The 21,625-nt window shown below is 33.8% G+C and overlaps 1 protein-coding gene across 4 annotated transcripts in view; it reads left to right on the forward strand.

Annotated features, from left to right (window-relative positions):
• The window catches only part of PDE1A (phosphodiesterase 1A), a 281,250-nt gene extending 263,609 nt beyond the window's left edge, over window positions 1-17,641 (forward strand). For 2 of the 4 annotated variants that reach the window (XM_016149788.2, XM_036237886.1), the window contains 2 exons: window positions 4,542-4,659; window positions 8,099-16,146. In XM_016149788.2, the coding sequence (XP_016005274.1) occupies window positions 4,542-4,615 (74 nt within the window). In that variant the 3' untranslated portion in view covers window positions 4,616-4,659; window positions 8,099-16,146. Of the gene's footprint in view, window positions 1-4,541; window positions 4,660-8,098; window positions 16,147-16,992 lie in introns of those variants that run through there. The other 2 variants (XR_001597511.2, XM_016149789.2) reach the window with 2 other exon arrangements.
• The last annotated feature ends 3,984 nt before the right edge of the window (window positions 17,642-21,625 follow it).

The following is a 21,625-nucleotide window of genomic DNA, read 5'->3' on the forward strand; positions in this document are numbered from 1 at the left end:
TTTTTAATTATGAATTATATGCATTAGAAAAATATAACAATTAGCATTTAGAGCAAAACTACTTTTTTAGAAGAGAGTAGATTTAAAGTCAGTTTAAAGAAGTAGTAGGTAACTAAGGGTAGGTGGCGTGTGTAAATATGACAGAAACAGTAAAAGTGGTATGCAGATAATGATAGTTTGGGAAATGGTAGAACTAGAGGTCAAGATTCTAGATGCACTTGTCAGAGGGATCAAGCCACTTGAAAACCTCGAAACCTCGGGCAGATGAAGTAACCCACTTCTCAGTTTCCACAGTTGTTAAACCCTACCTCATGTTTGCTGTGAAGATTCAGGGAATTAAGATGAGTGAACCACTTAAAATAGTGCCCACCACATAGTAGTCACTCACAAAGTGTTGAATGTTATTTTTATATTTTAAATTGTATACTAATTTATCCTAATAGATTATTTCCCAAATAATAGTTCAACAAGACCATAACTAGACAATTGGAGTCTCTAATATCCACTTGACAGTGTGCCTTTTATTATTCCCTGAAAATATTATTTATATCATCTACAAAACTAACATACTATGATTCTAATCTAATAATAGGTAGCTCAAATCACAGACTAAGAGCTTGGATTTTAGCTAAATTTATAGGATTTCTCTTTGTTTTGGTAGATCTGTGCCTCCTGTGACCACTAGCCCATCCCTGCCTCCTGCTGAGTTTAGACTCCATTTATAAAGCAAAATGACAATGTTTCTATCATTTTACACACTTTTTTCAAGTTTTAATACTTTAATCCAGTTTAGATGAACACCTAAAGCTCTTTGAAATGAACAGAATTATCTAAGGGCCCTTACTTTCACTACTTTTTTCCTGTCAAAAAGTTTCTATGCACTTGCTTTGAACATACTCATTGCATTCATTCCTAAGGAGTTACTTCCTATTTATGTGAGTTTGCAAATATTTTCAAATGAAATTTGAAATTCCAAGGTAACTTTACTGCTCTTATTGAAATTGCAGTGAATTAAAATACAATAGTTTTGACTTCGTGTTATCTATTTGTGGTCTGCACTGGAGGAAATCATGTAATTACTTTGATCCTGTTTCTTACCTGTGAAGTGAAGTTCGGCTCTATCGAAGATTTTAACTCATAGTTATACAGATGGGGGTCTGTTTACTTGGAGAGTGATTTATTTTCTAACCTTAAATGAAGTTTAGAATTTTCTTTATTTGTAAGCAACAATATACAGAGTAACGTGTCACCAATAGAAATCATAGACATTTTCATAGCACATTTATATTCATGGAGATATCTTGAAGTATTATTTACTATTATTGTTACTTCAGAATTACATAGACGATAAACCCGCAACTAGACCTTGTTATTTAATGCATTAATAGAGAAGTACATATATTACTGTATTACAGTAACAGGATTACTTAAATAGGTTGATAATTACATTTTAATAGAATTGGAGTTCTTTATAATTCTACATATATTATTTTATTTACTTACACATTTTATTTTTAGAAAGCCATTCAGTTTCACCAAACTAAAAGAGGGGTCCATGATTCAAAAATGTTTGGAACCTTGGACTATATGGATGTTTCTCAAGCTCTCTAACATAGATCACTCTTGCTTGGGTCAAGATGATCTTTAATGGGCCAAACAATGCAAATAGTTTCTTTTCTGGCAGAATGATATGTCAAAATGATTTGAGTCTCTTTTCTTATGAAAGACTAAGGGTTACTTCCAAGTAGTATTATCCAAGTTAATCATAAAGGTTTCTACAACTGAAGAGTTACTAACTAAATATAGTGTGATTTGAATTTGCTGAGGACTCTAGCATTTTCCTAAGCAATTTGGCTGCAATGCAATTGCTTGGCAATGTTGTGTATATATCTGAATACATCTGGAATTTTACGGTTTTCAAAAAAAGACACTTTTTTTTTTCAGTACTGCACAACTCTCGTCTTGAGTTGGTCATAGTTTTTATTCATTTTTATCATTATTTTTGAAAAGATAAAACTGATAAACCCTTTTAATTTAATTTAATTTAATTATTTTATTTTATTTTATTTTATTGTGACATTGGTTAACAAAATCCAATAAGTTTCAGGTGTACAATTTAACAGCGAAGCATATATATGCTGCATTGTGTGTTCACCTCCCATATTATAGTTTTTAATTGCTGCTTATCTAATTGTATGCATAGAATTACTCTTGGATATAATCTGTGTATCATTTTGATATTTTTTTTTTGTAATTGCTGCATTGTTACCATTTGATGATTTTGTTCCTTGCCCACTCTTTTGTTACCGATGAGTTCTTTATCCACCAAATGTAAGAGCATTTGGTAGTAAGTAAACTTCAGAGTCCATTGCCCATTATAAAAGTTTCTCTCAAAAATTTTGAGAACCAGAAAATTAATTAATTATATTCTTTTATTTCAGTTCAGTCTATTCTTTCCACTCTGTTCCATTCTGTTCTATTCTAGTCTGTTTTGTTCTGTTCCAATCTAGTCATAAGTAACAGGACATTAAATCAGAAGTTTAAGCCAAGTTCTAATATGATAAATGTCAGAAACAAATTGACTCATGAGGCAGGAATTTTTAAAAAGTTTCAAAAGACAATTATAGAAGACTTATAACCCTCACCCAGCTCAAACAAATGAAAGGTCAGGTTGTTGACAGTCAAAAAGGATTGTGAGGCAGATTTCTTTAACGAGCTTCCTGCAAAGGGAAAGACATAGAAATGCTTCTCTCTTCACTTCAAATCAAGGGAAGATTGCTTCATCAGAAACTTTGGAGAGATTAAAGTTAAGGGGATTTTGGGAATGGAGTCCTGTTCTTACATGGAAAATATAAAGGATTAGATGGTGACAGATCAACCAAAGTAGATTTCAGCCTTTCTTCAAGTAATTTATGGGAATACATGCTCATGAGTGTTTCATGGGAACGAAATATGGCCCGCCCATATTTGGAAGGGTGAGAGTACCTCAGAAGACAGAAGCTGGGTATCTACCAACAGATTTCCTAGGGCTATAGACTTTGTAAGGAACGAGAGTTTCATCTGACCGTACCAAGGTGCTGAGACGTCTCTCGCAAAAAGTCCCTAAAGAGCCCCCGAATCGTGCTCACAAAGAATCAGCTCTAAATACCTGGCAGTGGCACTAGTCAAGTAGTAAGTTTGCTGCTCCTCTCAGTTCTCTTCTCCCTTTTCTCCAGCTCAGGAATCCAAGAAGCCATTTGGGAGAGAGCGAACAAAAAATGAGAGAAATATCAACCATGCCCTGCCCCGCCCCCCACCACACACACACCATTTATGGACTCTGCAACAAACTCAATGTTGGCAAGAAATCTTATCTTTATTTGAAGACTGATGTGTGTTATATGTGACCAGACCTAATGTCTGAGGTCTGAGTTGAGACTTTGGCAACTTAATATGATTGCATGATGCTTTTATTACCGAAGAATGATCAAAAAGTTATGTGACTACCTGAATTTTCATCCTGGAACAAAAGATGTTTCTGCCATTGGAAAAAAAAAAAATGTGTGTGTGTGTGTGTGTACCCACACACACACACACATACATACACACACACATATATACATATATATACATCATATACACATACACACACACACACACATATATATATATACAAGTGAGAGACAAAATAATGTTTTACCTTATAACTTTTATATATTCTCGAATTTTATAACTGCAATAAAAAAATCTGTAGCAACTGAGCAATGCAGTTTTACAATATATGTTGAAAGAATTATCTCAAAGTTAATTGGTGCAAAGTTTAACTATTAGTATATTTTCGATCAAATTTCAGGCAGAAGGAGCATTCCATCACATATGACTATTTCCTGAAACATCAAGGTATTTTGAATAATTAACTCAGAGATTTCTGCTACTTTCTCATATAAGATTTTTTAACTGTACATTTTGCTTTATAGTTCTATTTTTAATAGATTCTCTGCAATCCTGCTAGAAATATTGTAACATTTTCTACACTAATGTTTTTCTTCTTCTTCTTCTTCTTCAGGGTTTATATAGAAGCTCAGTGTTTCTAAGATGATAAATTCCATTAATTTGTTTTGGCAGATTATACCTTATGTTAAACATTACATTCTTTTAGACTCATTTGTTTTAAAATCATAGCAACTAAGCAATGTGTAGTAAAAGCCACTGATCATTAGAGGGTTTGTTTAAAAGAGATTGCTTCAATTAAAAATATTCAGAAAAGCATATATAAGTTTTACATCTGATTTAATAAATGTTTAACATGTCTGATTTGTTTCATTTCTGTATTTCCAGATTAAATTGCAACTTTACAAAGTCATATAACCACAACAAGGTGACTTATTATACTCTATAAAGTCGCAGGCTGATAACAAAATATTTAGTACCTTTGGAGAAATGTTCCACAAAATCCATTGTAAAATCCAGTCTTCAACACTTTACTAATTGCTTCAGTTTCTTGACCTTATTCATTTTTTTCACTGGTCTATTTTGTTTTTGTTTGTTTGCTTGCTTTTTAGGTGAACCTGATCTTCATAAGAACTTAGAAGATCGTGTAAATGCTGAAGAAAAACATGCTGATACACATTCATAGGTTTGAAACACCATAAAAGGCTTCTGCCCTTTTAAACATAAGAGGTAATTATATTTTTTCAACAAGAAACCTAACTTCTGAAATAAATTTTTTGTAGAAGATCATTAGAGACAAAGTTATATTATTTCAATGCTCTTATGGATTCTTTATTTAAAAAAAAAAACCTCTGTCTTCTAAGACAAAATCTTAAATATTATCTTTCCAGAAAGTTTAGTTGCTTATGAATAAAAATTATACTTATCGAAACATTTTAGTCCTTCAAAAACGACATGCTGTAGTCAATAGAATGGGTTAATCCTGATTATTTTTTCTATTTCATGTGGGAAATATGAATATTTACAGTAGGTGATAATAAAAAAGCAAATACATGTTATGAAGCAAATATCAATGTTTGCTAAAATTCATGGACATTTGCATCAATGGTTCTCTTAAAAATTTAGTTCGTAGGGCTTGCCTTTGATCTACCAAATTATTAACTCTGGGAGTGATGCTTTGAAATCTGAATTTTTAATAATCTCATCTTGATATTTCTGTACACTAAAGTCGAGAAACACTGTCTTGGCCTAACAGAGGATGCGTAGGCAGTTAGAAGGGAAGGATGTGAATTTATAGCGGAGATGTCTTAGTGTCTCCTTAATAAAGTAATAAACAAATGTCAGGTGTAGTAATAAGTCCTGCTGTTGGGGTAACGGTAGGAGCAAGAGAAGATACTGAGGGTACCATACTAAGCTTTTAAGATGTTGTCAGTGGCTCTTATGTTGCTTTAGATATGAAAGAGTTAAAATGTGATTAGCTTTTAAGATGATTCATTTTGCAGTATTCTTGAGTTGGTTGAAAGACTGTCTTTTATTAATAATGATGGTTTCATGAATAGCAACTCTCAACTGTCAGGCACTATGGTAAACATCTTAAATATATTACCTCACTCAACAATTCCAGAGTTAGTGATTGTGAGTCCTGTTTTTTAATTAAAGCTATTGGGGTAACATTGGTTAATAGCATTACATAATTTCAAGTATATAAGATTATAATTTAACATCTGTGCACTCTATTGTGTACTCACCACCAGAAATTTAGTCTCCTTCAGTTACTCTGTATTTGACCCCCTTTGCCCACTTTGTCCTTCCCCCGCCTCTTCCCCCTCTGGTAACCACCATTCTGTTGTCTGTATCTATGAGTTAGTTTTTGTTTGTGTTGTTAGTTTATTTGTAACTTCTCATTTTAAATTCCATATGAGTGAAACCATAAGGTTTTTGTCCTTTTCCATCTGACTAATTTCACTCAGCATAATACTCTCAAGAGCCACCAATGTTAAAAATGGCAATATTTTATCCTTTTTTTGGCTGAGTAGTTCATTATATACATATCACATCTTCTTTATCCAATCATGTGTTTCCTATTATACATATGAAGTTTGGATAGAAATCAAGCCACAGAGTGGCTGTTTAACAATTAAAACTCATCTCTATATTTAACCATTTTAATATATCATCTCATTTTAGATACAGCAATTTATCTCCATACTCTCTATTCATACTATGAGTTTATTACCTTTAGAGATCAAAACTGTCTTAGAAGAGTCTTCAGGTGCTGACAATATATGATAAAACTCTTAAAGTATATTATAGGAAAAACTAATTCAGTGGAATATTTATAGATGTTTTATGTACAAAGGTTTTTTTATCAAATAAATACCATTAGAAAACTAAGTTGAAGAAAATTAAGCAATATTCTTTCCTACTTCAAAAGAAAAGAGCTTGAGATCAGCATTTTTTATGCATTTATGATATGGAACTGGACTATTTACTAACATTTTCCAAAAATTGGATGTAGGGAATCATAGGTTATCAGCACACTTGTAAAAATGACAAGTTAAATATATGAACACGTTGAAGGCAAATATATATATATATATAGATAGATATTATATATATATATATAAAATCTGTAAGATTTTGGCATCTCATAAGTAAAAGGTTTTGATAGGATTCAGTTGGCAGTTAATGAAGTCTTTTGTTTTCCTTTTTTTCTCCACTAAAAAGCCCCTAAAGCTGGAAAAGTTTGAGACACACCCAAACTAAACAATATTTAAACCCCAGCAAACTGCTACACAATTGTTTTTCCCTGATCAGGACCATCTAAAAATTTTAGCTTCCTTCTCAGTTTGAGAAAGCACCGCCTTTGGTCCATAGTCTTGTAGGAACCACGGCCTTCAGTAGATAAAATTAACGTACCTTCAAGGAATAGGCAGGTCTCAAATGAAGGAAGTGGGTAAAGTCGAAAAATAGCAGCAGTGGTGACAATTGGCAGCCGTGACTCAGGCATAGTGTTTGGGAGACTCTACAGGTGGTTAGCCTGGGAAACAGAGGCTGCAGCACACCCAGCCTGAGAGCTGAGGCCATTCGCTCTTTAGCTTGGTCAGATTTTCACCATGCAAGAGTTGAGGGCCTGGTGTTTCCAGGTGTGCCTGTTGGTTAAGAGAATTTTTTTTTTTTTTTTTTGTAAAATCTTTCCATTTTTAAAGTTGGCTCAAAGTTTTCTGAAACATTGTATAGGCCAAACGAAATATATTTAAGGGTCAGATTTGGTCTGTGGGCTTCCAGTTTGCAAATTTACCACACATCTTTGTGACCTATAGCTAATTCTTTTACTGGCCTCCTTCATGGAAAATAGAGATCTATGACAACCTGGCCACATCTCCAAAAGTGTTGCCTGCTTCCTTCCTTCCTCTATAGGCGCCAGTATGAGACAGTTTCCCAGGAAATATTATTTTGTTTTACTTACATTTTTCTTTTATGTTTTGAATAAATAAGATTAGAGTTGGATATACAATACCATGCTGTTTTATTATTTAAAAAGATGCTGGCATATTATTTATCATATTATCTTCCTTGAAGGATATGTAAGATATTTCTGGCATTTCAATAGCAAATCAATATCAGACCGTTCCTTGTTGGGAGGAAAGTGTTCCCTATTCTTTGTTAAGTGTACTGTCCAAGAGGAGTCAAAAACTGGGGGTCTGTGGGCTGGATTTAGTCTGTGTATTAGCTTTTTTGACCCCCACACTGATTTAGAATATCTTTTTGAATATCTTTAGATAAGGCTTATGCTCTTTAGTTTACTGTGGTCCTTGTGACTCTAGTTGTTTTACACTCACATGGAGCCACAGAACTCATTTCTGTTACTTTCCAGGCCTGTATAGCTATTTGAGTTTGTGATCTCTGATCAAAGGGATCGAAATTTTTACTGAGATTAGAACATATAAACATATGCACACATATATTCACACATATGTACACACATGGAAAGAAGAAACAAAAAATAGGAATTACAACTGGTATAAAAATAATATACTAATTATATACTAATGAATCTCTTATTTTCTGCAAAGTATATGAAGTTCAGTGTGAAATATCTGCACAGTAATTGATGCCTGTATATGACTAAAATATGATCTTCATATTCATTTGGATTTTATTTCAGGATAATGAGAACAGTGCTAAAACATCCTAAATCTTCAACTTTCCACACAGCTATATTCTTCTCTTTCAACACATGCTTGGTTCAGGTCATTTTTAAGGACTCCTATATGAGGAAATGATAAGACAAACATAAATTCTGAGCTAGTCACGCTGGCCAAATAAATACACTCAAAGTTGCTATCAGAGTTTTTGGCCCATACTTCTGCCATCAGTTTTCCTCTGCAATTTGGCTTTCTTCAATCAAGCCAGAGAAAAATTTGGAGACAAAAGTTGGACAGTTTTAAACTGTCATTACTTCAAACCCAGTTATAGCATAGGTGACTGTGTATTCCAGGTGCAGAAGATGAAGCATTTTTAAAATTTACTTTCTTCCATTGTTTCACAAAGAGTGCTGTAACTACAATATTTTAATTTCTTAAAAGGAAAGCAAAAATGAAATTATGGAAAAATATTTTTTACAGCTCTGAGGAACAGGCCATTTAGATTGTCCTTGTTACTAAATACATGGAAACAAAATGAGAGGCAGGGCTGTCTGGAAGCTGTGGTTCAAGACCTACGAAAAAAATGGAGCATCATAGCCCTGACCCTCTGAGCTGATGAACATGTCATCGTAACTCTAATGCTGGGAAACCACAGTGAAACCTGTCCCTGAAACCAGTGGAGCAGCCTGCATCCGCCCCTGTGGCTTCAAGGCACCAGTGTACCACTTACATGGGCGACGTCACAATGCAAATCACACATTACCTACAATGCAAGGTAACAAGAACCTTCAGCCATTGTTGGATACAGACAGTAGAACTGAAAATGGAATTTACCTTCTGGGGTGATGATCCCATTAGGAGGTAACAAGAGATAAGTGACAAGAAGTGTGTGTATGTGCGTGTGTGTGTGTATTCAAAAATACCTATGAGAATGGAAGCCCACACTTTTCTGTACAGATAACATTATTTGTTGTGACTTTATATTTTACTACACAGAAACAAACCCTTGAAGACTCTGCTTCCTTGTCATGTTATGCCTGAGCATGTGCAGAGCTTTTCCTTTGTTCCAAACTAAAGAACTAGCTTTATTTGTGATGAGCTGACAAGAAAGGTCAAGCACAATTAGGTGTTGTAATTTTTCACTGTATAAACACTTCAGTGATTGTGAGACTAAGTGAATTTGTTTTTGTGAAAGGTAGGCATTGGGTGGAAAAAATCAAGAGTAGCCATCAATTAAAAAAAAAAAAATGAAGGAGAGGATGTCTGTCCTAAAAAGTTTTCTGTTGCACCTGCTTCTTTTCTGGGTTTCACAATGCTAAGCAATATTGTAGAAATGAATACAATCAGAAGCTTTTAAGTCTAAGGAGTGGGATTTCATAACTCACACTTAGATCTCTTTTAATGTGTAAGCCATATTCTATATGCATATTAGGTATGCATCATTCTAATTTAAGATATATTTGTGCATAGACTGTGTATAAAGTGCTTATGTTCTGTGAATAGGTCCTTCACTTTTGTTTCATTTGAATCTTGTGTAGAACACAGCTAAATAATTGAATTGTATCATAGATCTTATAATATTTTAAATGTAATCAGTAAAGATTGATCTATAATGATGTGTTGGGGGAAAATTTATAGTTATGTACATTATGGTGACTTTTTGTCCTTTAAAAAAAGTCTTTTTATTTCTATTTATAGAGAAACTATAACTATTACTTTAAATGCCTATTTTTAAGTAGCTATTTACCAGCTAGAAAATATTCTGCATTTAAAATAGAATCCGACTCCGGAAAGTCTAATTGCTTTTGTTCCTATTTGAGCCAGCCATCTTTTGGTAAAGCTGTAGAATCTCTAGAAGGAGAAATAAATTGAAACACTGCTTCTACATTGTTGTAAGAAACATGTCCACTTCATTCCTATTAATACTTTATGATCTATAGATGTCGTTATTTAAAAAATAGACAAATGTAATGAATTTATAAATTTCTGTATGTGGACTTTAACCTAATTTTCCAGGTTATATGACTTATAGAGGACTGTGACTAAACTTCCAGAGGAAGTGGAGGAAGCATGCTTTATCTCTTCAGAAGAGTTTTCACTCTGCAGATGCACTTCTACCCCAGTCTTCCTCTCTCTCTCCTTTCCTTCCACTTCTTATTTCTCCCCTTTTTATTTCCTTGTTTCTTCTTCCCTTCTCTCTCTTTAAGACAGCTACTAACTAGTGCTAATGAGAGAGGAAGTCAGAGGAGAGGTTACCAGTGCCCGTCCATATGTCTTTTCATTTAACCATTAATTCTTTTATTTAATTTTTAACAAGACAAGCTACAATTCTTGTGTTTTTATCCTGCTATAATTCTCTGTATTTCTCATTATATATGATAGTTAAATAAATCATACTTGAAGGAAAATATTGTGAAACATTTGGTGTCTGATGTAATTCAACTTAGTGGGGCATTGAAAAGTTGGAGAAATCAGGGAAAACCAGAAGTATACCAACTCAAAAACTGATGTGAGTCCTGTCAGAAAGTGATTTTGCTTCTAGTAAAAACTATCTATTAAACATTTATTATTTGCAAATTCCTGGCTAGATGCATGGTACATATAGAAATCTGGAAGCCTAAATCTTTCTCTATAAACTTCATCCCTTCTAGAGAAAATAATCTATACACAAAAATAATTAAAATGCCACATATAAAAGTAGCCAGATGCAAATAAAATGAACCTTTGGATTTTAAAGGAGGTAAAAATTGCTTCCAGCTTCGGGGCTTCTAAGAAGATCTCCTAGAATGGGTGAATGGGTGTCACATGGGTTGATACAATACTAAATAATAACAAAAGCCCATACACATTGCCTATTCTCTATGTACTGGCTCCATGTAAACACATCTTTACCTCTTTTCCTCAATAATCCAGCAAAGCGGTTATTGATACAAATAAGGAAACTGTCAGAGAAAGGGCTTTGTCTAAGGCCATGCAGGTTTCCAGACTGGCTTTGGTTCCAAGTCTCTTTTGCACCAAAAACCTCTTTTTCTTTCTGCTACTTCTATGCAGGGTGGGGCAGAAGCAAAGTGGAAAGGAAAGCTCTGTGAAGGACAGTGTAGATAAGGTAACAGGAGAATAATAAAGAAGCAGAGTGTCAAGTCCAGGTGAAGACCTAGAGAGTTTCAAGTCATTGAATTAAGAGTGGGACAGTGTGTGTCACCTGTCAGGCCTATGTTTCCAAGATGCTGAAGCATTCCCAATAAAAATGTAAAAATTTATCTTGTCATCAGTTATATAACACTTAACTGAACTTTTTACTTTAAGCAATCCCATGATAAATTTCCTCCTAATATCAAAAAGCTTTCAAAGGCCATGTTTTAATTTGAAATATAATTTAGATATAAAACACATTTCCTTCAGAAGCTATGTTAAATCTCTGTCCTCTGCCTAATTGTTTTTCTAAATATTGCAATGCTTATCCACTACCACTTATTGCAAACTTTAAACTTTAGAGTCAAAAAACAAATTCCTAATAATGTGCCACATTACATACATGTCATTTCTTTGGAGGATATTTCAAATTTAAGGTACAAATCCTATATATTGACCAACATATGTATTTAAAGATTTATTTGGGGCTATTTATCCTCTAGTAACATTAATAAGTTTCTAGGTCATTTGTTTAATATTTGTGATGGTTGGAGAGCTCTGTATCCCAAGCTGATATAGTTTTACTTCTGATAATTAGAGATTATAATTATTTAGTTTTTATTATAGTCTCACTACTGCATTACATTATTTTTTGACATTATCTCTTTTACTCCTTATGATTACTCTTTGAGGAATTGTTATCCCCATTTAGAGAGGAAGAACCATGGGAAAGGAAATTAAAATAATCTGTGTAAGATCATGCAGCTAGTAAGTGGAGGAGCCTGGATTTGACATCTAAGGAAATGTGATTCCCCAAACCATTAGACGAGACTACCTCTGGCCACTGTGGGAGGCTCTGTCATGTCTTCTCCACCAGCCAGATTCATTACTTTCCTTTCTGCCTTTTATTCCATTCTATTCTTTATTCCATATCCAGGCATTTGTCCCTAAAAACTACCCCTTTGAGACGGCAGAATTTCCAGTGACCAACAGTAGAAGCAGGTATGCTTTGGTGACAAATTAAATCATGGGTTACAGCAGAAAAGTTGCCTTTGCTATCTGTGGATAGAGAAATTATTTCCCATGCTTAATATGTGACCTTAAAATCTTGTTGTTCAAATAATCACTGGTGTTCATTCTAGACCTCTGCCACTTAAAAGGTGGTTCCCACCTGGGAGCTTCTTAGAAATGAAAACTCTCAGGCCCCATCCAGACCTACTAAACTAGGATTGGCATTTTAAGAAGATAACAGTGATTTCTATGGATATCACTGTTCTAGACAATAAAAATTATTGTAGAGGTAATTCTAAACACCCACTAAGTATTTAAACATGAGTTTGTTTTTCTCCACACTAAATAAGAGGTTTCTATGCTCTTAAAACTATACTAGTCTCTCAAAACTACAGCAAACCAAACCCCAAGAGATTGTAGAGCTGGATGTAGTCTATAATTTTTTTAGTTGTTAGGAACCTTACTGTGACATAGAGCTTAAGTCTTTTTAAAGTTAAATTATATTATTTCTATAAACATTATTGACCCATTTGTTTCTATTCAAAGAAGCTTGTATTGTTTAGATCTTTACCATCTCACTTGCGTTTAATATTTGCCTTCTCTGCTGCCAGCTCTTTTCACTTTTTCTTTTCTGCGCACAGTTTATTATTACACTAAATCTTTTAAATGCATTCCTTGGACTTACTGTGCTTCTCAAAAACATTTTCTCCTTGTATCCACCAGAGGTCAGCAAACTTTTTCCATTAAGGATCAGGCAGTAAATATTTCAGACTTTGTAGACTACATTCATTCCATCACGCTCTCCCTCCTCCTACTAGTCTTGCCTCTTTTTCTTCCCCTTTCTCCTTTCTCATCTTTTTCTTCTTCTCCCTCTTCCTTTTCTTCTTTAACAATCTTTTAAAAATGTAAAAGTCATGCTTAAGGGGGCGAGGGTGGCACACATAAACAGGCCAGATGGCAGATTTGGCCCATAGGCCCACACTTGTTCTACAAGGAACTTGGTACCCTAGGGCAAAAGAATGAAGCTGCTTGTGCTAGGATTAGTCATCCCAAAGAGCTACAGCTTCCCCAGGGCCTACCCAGTCACCCTAAGGATTGGGGAGGTCAATATCTCCAGTACACCTGTCACCCATTCATAGCACACAGAACAGTTTGGAATGGCTGGCTACTGCACTGGTGCTTAACCGTTAGCAAGTACTAGCATCACTTAGAGGGTCTATTAAACTACAGATTGCTAAACCCCTCCCTCGCAACCCTGAGATTCTGATTCAGCCTCAAGGTAATGCTGATGCTATTGGACTGGATATTTAACTTTGGGAACCACTGGACTATAGATAAAGCTTAAACTTCTTAGTATCCTGTTCAAAGCCCCTCACAGCCTACCCCAGCTTGTTTTTAGCCATAGCCTTCACTATACTATTCACTGTTCCTGGATTTCTGCCATGCCTTTGCACGTGATACCTCCTCTGAGTGGATCTTGCGGCTCTTTTGTCATCTTTACCTGTCACTAACCCCCCTTCCTCCAGGGACTTGTGTATACACCAGCTACTCCAGAAAGCCTCTTCTCAATACTGTGGTCAGAACTCTCAGACCCTCTTCTCTAGATGAACACTGATCACTGAGCTCTACCCTTTTGTGCTGGAAAATTGTAGCTCTCTGTGTCACATGCTTACTGCCCAATTTTAAGGTAAAGAAGATGAATCCTTACACATTTTAGGTGTTTAGTAAACATTTGTTGAATAAATAAAGGCAAGAAGACAAAATTTATTCTCGTTTGTCCTAATTGTTTGATATATAGTTAATTCTTTTCAGATAACATCTCTAGTTAATTCAATCAAAATGAGCTCACTTTTAAAGCACTTTAGATCTACACAATCTCTAAAAGCCATTTGTGTTGTTCCTCAGAGCAGACAAATGGGGAGTGCATTAATTCTTAATTAATTCTTAATAGCACACTAAAAGCAAACCTGAATTATAAAAGAGAAACGTTCAGATCTTCCCATCTGTCTCTTGTCTACCCTTGGGGAGATGGGTCTGCTCATGCAGTAATAGATTGTAACTAATCTTACCAACTTCACTAAGGAGAAAAGCTCACATTTCCTAGGTGATTTCTGATAGCCTTTATGATTAAAAGTGGAACCTATACAAGCTTTGGAACAAGAATGACCTCCATCCATAGTGTGTCTTTGGTATTTGGTAGTGATTGACCTTAACATTTCCTCACCTCTCACCATGAAGACTCTGATAGAATGGTAAAACAATGATAAAGAATATTTAAAGGATCTAGATAATACCTGACACATTGTGGGTTCTCAGTCAACATAAATTAATATTATTATTTAATATGTATCCAGATGCTGTTTTTTTTTCTTGTTGAATTTTATGTGGAAGAGCTGAGGCAAGAAATATGTTATCCATGGACTGAGTTTGGCTCTCAGTCCAATTTTAGCCTTTGTCACTTTTGGTCTCTATGATCTTGGACAAACCTCAATTTTCTCATTTATGAAACAGAGATAGTAAGAGTACCTATTTTATAGCATTGTTGAAATAATTAAATGAAATAGCCGTGTAAAGTGATAACACTATTTACTGACACATAAGAAAAATGAAATAGTTTGAGGCTACAACTATTTTATAGCTCCATCTTCTTTCTTTAAAATTAATTCAGGTTTATAGTTTCAGGAACATAGCATGACTTTAGTAGCAATATCCTAAAAGTCCACATGATGGGAAACTTGTTCCATGCAAAGAGTAAGCCAGCCATTCTATAGTAAAGATCCTGTTATCATTGACTTCAGCATTTGTGTCATTGCTTGAGAAGCAGAAAGGCAAAATTACATAAACAGATATAGCTATAGGTAGATTGATATATATGTGTATATATACAAACAGCTATAGTGACATATATATGTCAACATATGTTGATATATATCATGCAGACATTGGGTTTTAGAGGACAACTTTTTATGCAGATATTAAAGAGAAAGATATCAGCATAAAAATAAAATAATGACCTTTAGACTTCCTGGATGGCTTGTTAAATAAAACACATTATTAGACATCCATCCAGGTGCACTGTTGGAACAATAACAGTGTCTCAAAAAGAACCATAAGTACACACCTCAGTAAACTCCACTGATTTCACACGATCTTCGTTAGCAAAATAAAAAAGCCTTTCTTTGGAGGAACAAAAAAAAAAAAAAAAAAGGAGAGAAACTTTCATAATTGCCCTTCTGAGAAGAACAAACAAGTCCACTAAATGTGGTGAGTCAGATGCAATCTAGAAGTCAAGTGGGTCAACATTGAAACTATAATCTTTAAACCTGTTTGGGAAGAGAGCTGCTAGAAATAGCTATAGTGCAAAAGACATATTCAGATGGAGATGATTTGGCAGGTGGGCAGGAACTTATTAAGAGCAAGTTGTGTGTCCAGAGCCCAGGACACAGAAGAAGCTGGCCTTGCCTCTGCTTCAGGCTCTCTCTCTCCAGCTGCCTTTCTCTTTCCACCTTCCACTTTACCACAGCTTTTCACCATTTTGTAGGACATCTTCACACTCTTCCTTTTGTATAGCTTATTGTGGACATTTCCTTCCATTCTCACCTAGATTTCCTTAATAAGAGATATTATGGAAGTGATAATTTAGGGAGGTATTTATTTAATCAAGGTTTAAGTCTCTGTGCTTAGGTTAATAGCAAAAGGGTTAAATTTCTTCCTCTAAAAAAATTTTCTTTTTTATTTCAGTGTAGGTACATTATATATACATATTTGTATACATATACACATTTTTTATACATACGTATGTATACATACATGTATAGTCATATATATAGAAATTTATGCACACACACATGTATTTCTCAATTGGAAAACATTTCAACAACATATACAATGAAAGACAAAAAGGAGACTTTAAAAAATTAAATTGGAAAAAGCATATAAATTTACTTGTGATTTAAATAAAAATTTATTGATTTTGGTATTTTATTATATTTTCCCAAAAATATTACATTAAATTATTTTATACCATTATAGCTTTTCCTAGTTTATGATGACAATATCTAATTTTTAATACTATTCTGCCCGTAATACAAAAATTATATTAAGATTTTTATTTAGATATTAACTGGTATCATAGTATCTATATGATACCATTTAGATATTAAAGGGTATCATATAGAAGTCCAGGATTTAGTGGTTTAATTCCTATCTTAGTCATCATTGACCTTTATATCAAGGTTTAATATTTAGAATACTGAGTGTTCTCAAAAGCAAATAAGGACCCCATACAACGTTTAAAACACTTGACAAATATAACAAATAAGTGACAATTTCAAAATAGGAAATCTATGTCCCATTAGAGCACAAGAAGAAAGATGAGAGCAAAAGCTAGTACTATAATTTGTTCGATTAGAGAAACACATCCACAGAATTTATGCTGCAGGGTAAATGTAATAAGAAATCCATCCATCCACTGCATTGCCTGACAAATGCTAGTCTCTTCTAAAAAATAAAGAAAAAAGAGAGAGTATTCTCCTGTAATTATTAAAGAGATGTTGAACCACCTGTGAGCTATTTGGTTTTCTTTTAAGTTCTTATTGTTTCATTGCTTTGATTTGTAGAAAGCCGGGTTAGACCTTTGCTACTGCAGGGAAGGAAAAAGTTTTCCTCTGTTCTCTTAGAGTTCCCGGCTGGGTCTGAAATTTAACTGACAAAGACATGTTAATAGGAAAAAAAATGGAAATTTATTTAATACAAGTTTGACACAACACAGGAGCCTTCAAAAGGAAACGAAGACCTGAAGAAACAGACTGGAATACTTTTATGCTAGGATTGACACAGAATGGACAGTCGTGGAGGAATGTGATAGTTTAAGGAGGCTGAGGTAAGTATAGCCAACTGTAGGAAATTTAGCAAGGCCTGTTTGTGCGGATTCTTTTCAGAGTCTCTCTGTCTTCAGAAAGAAGGATGGTACTTTCCTTCGGGTACAAGGAGGGCATCCCTCACGTGAGGGCTTTATGGCCTGTTTCAGGGGAGAAAGGCAGGGAGAAGGTCAAAGTAAACTTCCTGCTTCTACCATTTTCTCAATGTCCTTCAGCTTAAAATATTCAATATACCTAGGTGTTATATATTGAAGTAACATGTCCTGAACCCCATCACTACTTTTGAGAAAAATAATGTTTTAAAATTTTAAAGAAAATTATTCCTCAGTTAGCTTGAGGAGACCAACGGCTAGAATGTTCTTTTGGGTTCCATGGTTTTTTTAATGCCATAATATCTACAGTATATTTCACAATTATGTATTTAAGTCTAGCGTAATTATGCATGTTTATATTATCTTTAATTTTCCAGCAATAAAAGTTCTAGGAGTAGTAAGTGAAAATGACCATTCCTCAATTCCTAGGGGCAGAGGGGCATGGAGAAGGGGAAGATAATAAAAAAAATATTAATCGTTAAATTATTGTTACTTTTAACTTTACTATTTATTAGAAATTAAGAAAAACTAGTTAAAAAGATTGATGACTTGTTCTTTAAGTAAAGATGATAATACTTAAGATCTTCATAAATTCAGCAATTCTTTCTTTTTTAAGAAAGATATTAAAGGTTATTTTTTAAAGTATAGATTTAAAACAGAAAATATTTTTAAATGAGCCAAACGCTTTTTAAAAACTTTCAGTTTGGTTCTTATATTGGTCATAGGTCATTTTAGTTTGAAGTCCATGCCAGAGAATTAAAATAGAGCTTAAGTGCTTCTTCCCATTCCAGACTCATTTGCAAAACTATCACCTATTCTTTATATCTGAAATGTAGAAAGTTTAGTTCCTGGTCAGTCTATAAGACAGCATAAAAATGGGCTTTTCCACTTTGAAAAACTATCACAACTTCTCTAACAGAGAAGCTAGTGAAAGGATTTGTTAGATTATTAGTTCATTTAGGGCCACTAATTTTCTTTGGACTCTAAATTCCTGGTATATAAAGTGAATTCTATCTGTCATACATAGTTAATGTGATTATTAGCTGAAAAACACAGGTGAGGCTACTTTATTAATTATAAAAAATGAACACATATCTAATAATAGGGTGGCAGCAACAATAATAGTTTTTTCACTTTTATAACTCTGATGCTTATATTACTAGTTGGCATGTGGTAGACTATCAATATATATTATTAAATTAAATTGATTCATGACCAGTGAAATTTGAAAATGAAACAAAAGAGTAAATAAATACAATGGAATTTTTTTTTTAAATAAAGGAAATATATTTGAAAGACTCTCCATTGCAAGAGAAGGCTTGGATTTCCAGAATTAGAAAAACTAACAATGAATCACTTAAAGTTTACCCAAATTCAAGATTTCTTTTTTAGCCCTAGAGAGAAAGAAGTTAAATCCAAAAGGAGGAACTTGGCAAATAGTGTAGCATGAATGATTAAAAATATAAACAAAATGAAAGAATGATTTCTGAAAAGTATGTCAATAGTTATGTATAAAATACCTAAAGTGCTTCAGAAAGCAATACAAAGAGAAAATAACACAGCATGAAGGAGGTGATGGTGGTGTTTGTTTTGTGTTGGTATTTTTCCAAGCTCAAGTAGGAGCACGGCACTGACAAGTCAGCTTCTGGTTGTTATCAACCCATTTTGCACCTGGAAAAGAAAAAGAAAATAAGTAACTACTCCAGAACCCAGTGGAAATGTTCCAGAGAATGTCCCATAAATCTCTGTAAAGGAAAAAATCTGGTATGTAGCACTTAATAGCAACAAAGCTTGTGTGCTAGGATAGAGTAAATTATCCAATTAGTGATTAGTAGGAGAAAATTTTTTCTGGAAGGACTTTCAAATCTTTAAAAACAAACAAAGAAAAAAGCTGATCACCAGTTTTTAGTTTTCTAAAGAAAACCTTTAAAAGACAGAAGACATAATTGGTTGCAGTGCTATTGTCGTTACATACATACACACATACAAACAATTTTGTTTTGTTGGCTGCCATACAAGCAACAACATACCTCTTTTCTCTTCGGATCCCACCTTCTCTTACTACTGTTGATTTCTGTCTATTCCCATCTCTTCTTTTCTCCTTTGCTTCTTGCCTACAGCTCCTGAAAAAGAACCAGAGAGAGAAACGTGGATCCTCACAGGATCATCTGGTTATCTCCTTGCCCCACCCCTCATATTATTCTCCACATTTTACCGAAAAGAAAAATCAGCCCCAAATGATTAAGAACGGCCCAATGTCACACAGCTATGATAAGAGGAGACGTCACCATCCACCACATAACTTTGTTTTATTTCCTTCCAGGAACTTATCACTATCTGAAATGGTCTTATTTATTTATTAATTTATATGTAAAGTCACAGTCTTTAAACACTAGAATATACATCTATGGATTTAAGGACCTTTACTGTCTTGTTAATACCTGAACCCTTGGCACTTAATATCTAGCATGACATAGGAATATATATATATATATATATATATATATATAGAATAATGAACTAGAATATTGGTCTTGTTTCTAATATAGATGTTTTCAAACTGCACAAAATTATCCTATGAAAAATAGTGTGGGATAATTAAGCTATATGAATTGTTCTGTCTAGCTAGTCTATCACAAACATTACCTAATTTATGCATTTTAAGAAACAAAATTATCACCGATTATTAATATTTTCAATTCCTGGAGATTTCTAAGTAGCCTGTGCCTCCTTTAGATGCCCCAGGGAAAAGGAAAAGTCCCAGACTTCTGTTCATCTGGAAGCAGATAGTACTTACTGACAGCCATCATCTGCATAAACTAAGTACGAAATGCTATGAGGGAAGTGTCTGTAACAATGTCTGTCCACAGAATGAAAGGACCTCACAGTACAAATGTCACAGAAAAGATCTCAAATTGAATGGTAGCCTCTTTACAAAATGCCATCAGGCACGGATACATTCATCTAGATTATTTTATTTAACACAACATTGCTAAGTAGAAACTTACCCCCATTGCTGTGCAAATTACGTGGGATGTTTGCAAAGTTTCACACCTTAATTACTTACTTGTCATTTAAAACCAAAGATGCCATCCATCACTTTCTGAAGCGCTTCTTCCTCTGATGTTTAGTTCTTCAAAATATTATGACATTATGAAATCTAATAATTTAATTTCTTTAACAGATTTCACATTTCAGCAACATAAACATTTTTATTAACTAAAACGTCTGTTGGAACTTTAAAGACTGGTTTGTGGAATCAAGGACTTAGAAAATTAAGGGTATTACTTCCCCCATTCTTCTTCAGAAAAAGCAAGTACTCAAATGACATGTGAAATATGAACACTTTAAAGTAGTTAGACATGCTTTTTCTATTCAGTTTGCACTTACATTGTTAATAATTGGCACCTATTATAATTATTAGAGTGAGAAAGGTCCTGAGGCTATCTATCTAAACCAGATTTATCTAGCCAAACTTTATTTTACACTGCTTTTAGATGTGAGTGAAGAAACAGAGAATTTTTAAATTAATGCAATATAAGTAGTTTATTTATGAAATCCTAAATCTATATTAAATGAACTCTGAAATACTTACACTTAAGTTATTTGCGATACTTACACTTAAGTTATTTTGCTAGCCAAAATCAGCGTTTCCAAAATTTTATTCAATTGTATACCTACCACTTTTGTGATTTTGAGGTACCACCCACCGTTACTGTAGTTCTTTAATATTTTTCTTTAAATTGATTTTAAAATATACTCACACTTTAAGCTTACCTCATCCTAAGCAACAATAGCTATAAAATTACATATTTGGGGTTGCTAATGATGTATCTTTTCTAATATGTATTTTAATAATATTTAAAATTTTTAAATAAAATATTTTTTCCCTGGCCAACCTAAAATAATCTGTTTCCATAACGTAGAATACATTGGCATAATTGAATTGCATTTAAAATGGACGGTGAAAAGTTCTTTGAATACAGAAAGCCTGAGAATTTTGTTTTTTATAAAGGCCCTTACCCTAGACAATTTATTATCTAATAGAAAAAATTCTGACCTGGAATCCTGCTCTACCCTGCCAGGCAGTTTCTCAAGTTTTGAGGGATAAAATAATAATCCCCATTTTATCCACCTGACATAATTTTGCTTAGATTCAGTATATTCAATTAAAAAGGATTGAAAATTGAGTGACCAGGATGATGAGAAAAGTTGAGAAGAATGGATCATGTTTTATCACAGAGATGAGATCACTTAGAGATGACGTCAGAGTGCTCATCAGGGTCCGAATGGCTGTGATACAGGACTAGAGGTACCATGTAAAAGAGAGAGTTTAACATAGAGAGGAACATCCAGGTTTGGGGTTCAGCTGGAGTTATTCAAGAAGAGGTGAGGTCATCAATCACTCGTCTGTGACACTGAAGATGATTGT

The sequence above is a fragment of the Rousettus aegyptiacus genome, unplaced genomic scaffold (assembly GCF_014176215.1).
Source record: "Rousettus aegyptiacus isolate mRouAeg1 unplaced genomic scaffold, mRouAeg1.p scaffold_m13_p_2, whole genome shotgun sequence".
Lineage (NCBI taxonomy): Eukaryota > Metazoa > Chordata > Mammalia > Chiroptera > Pteropodidae > Rousettus > Rousettus aegyptiacus.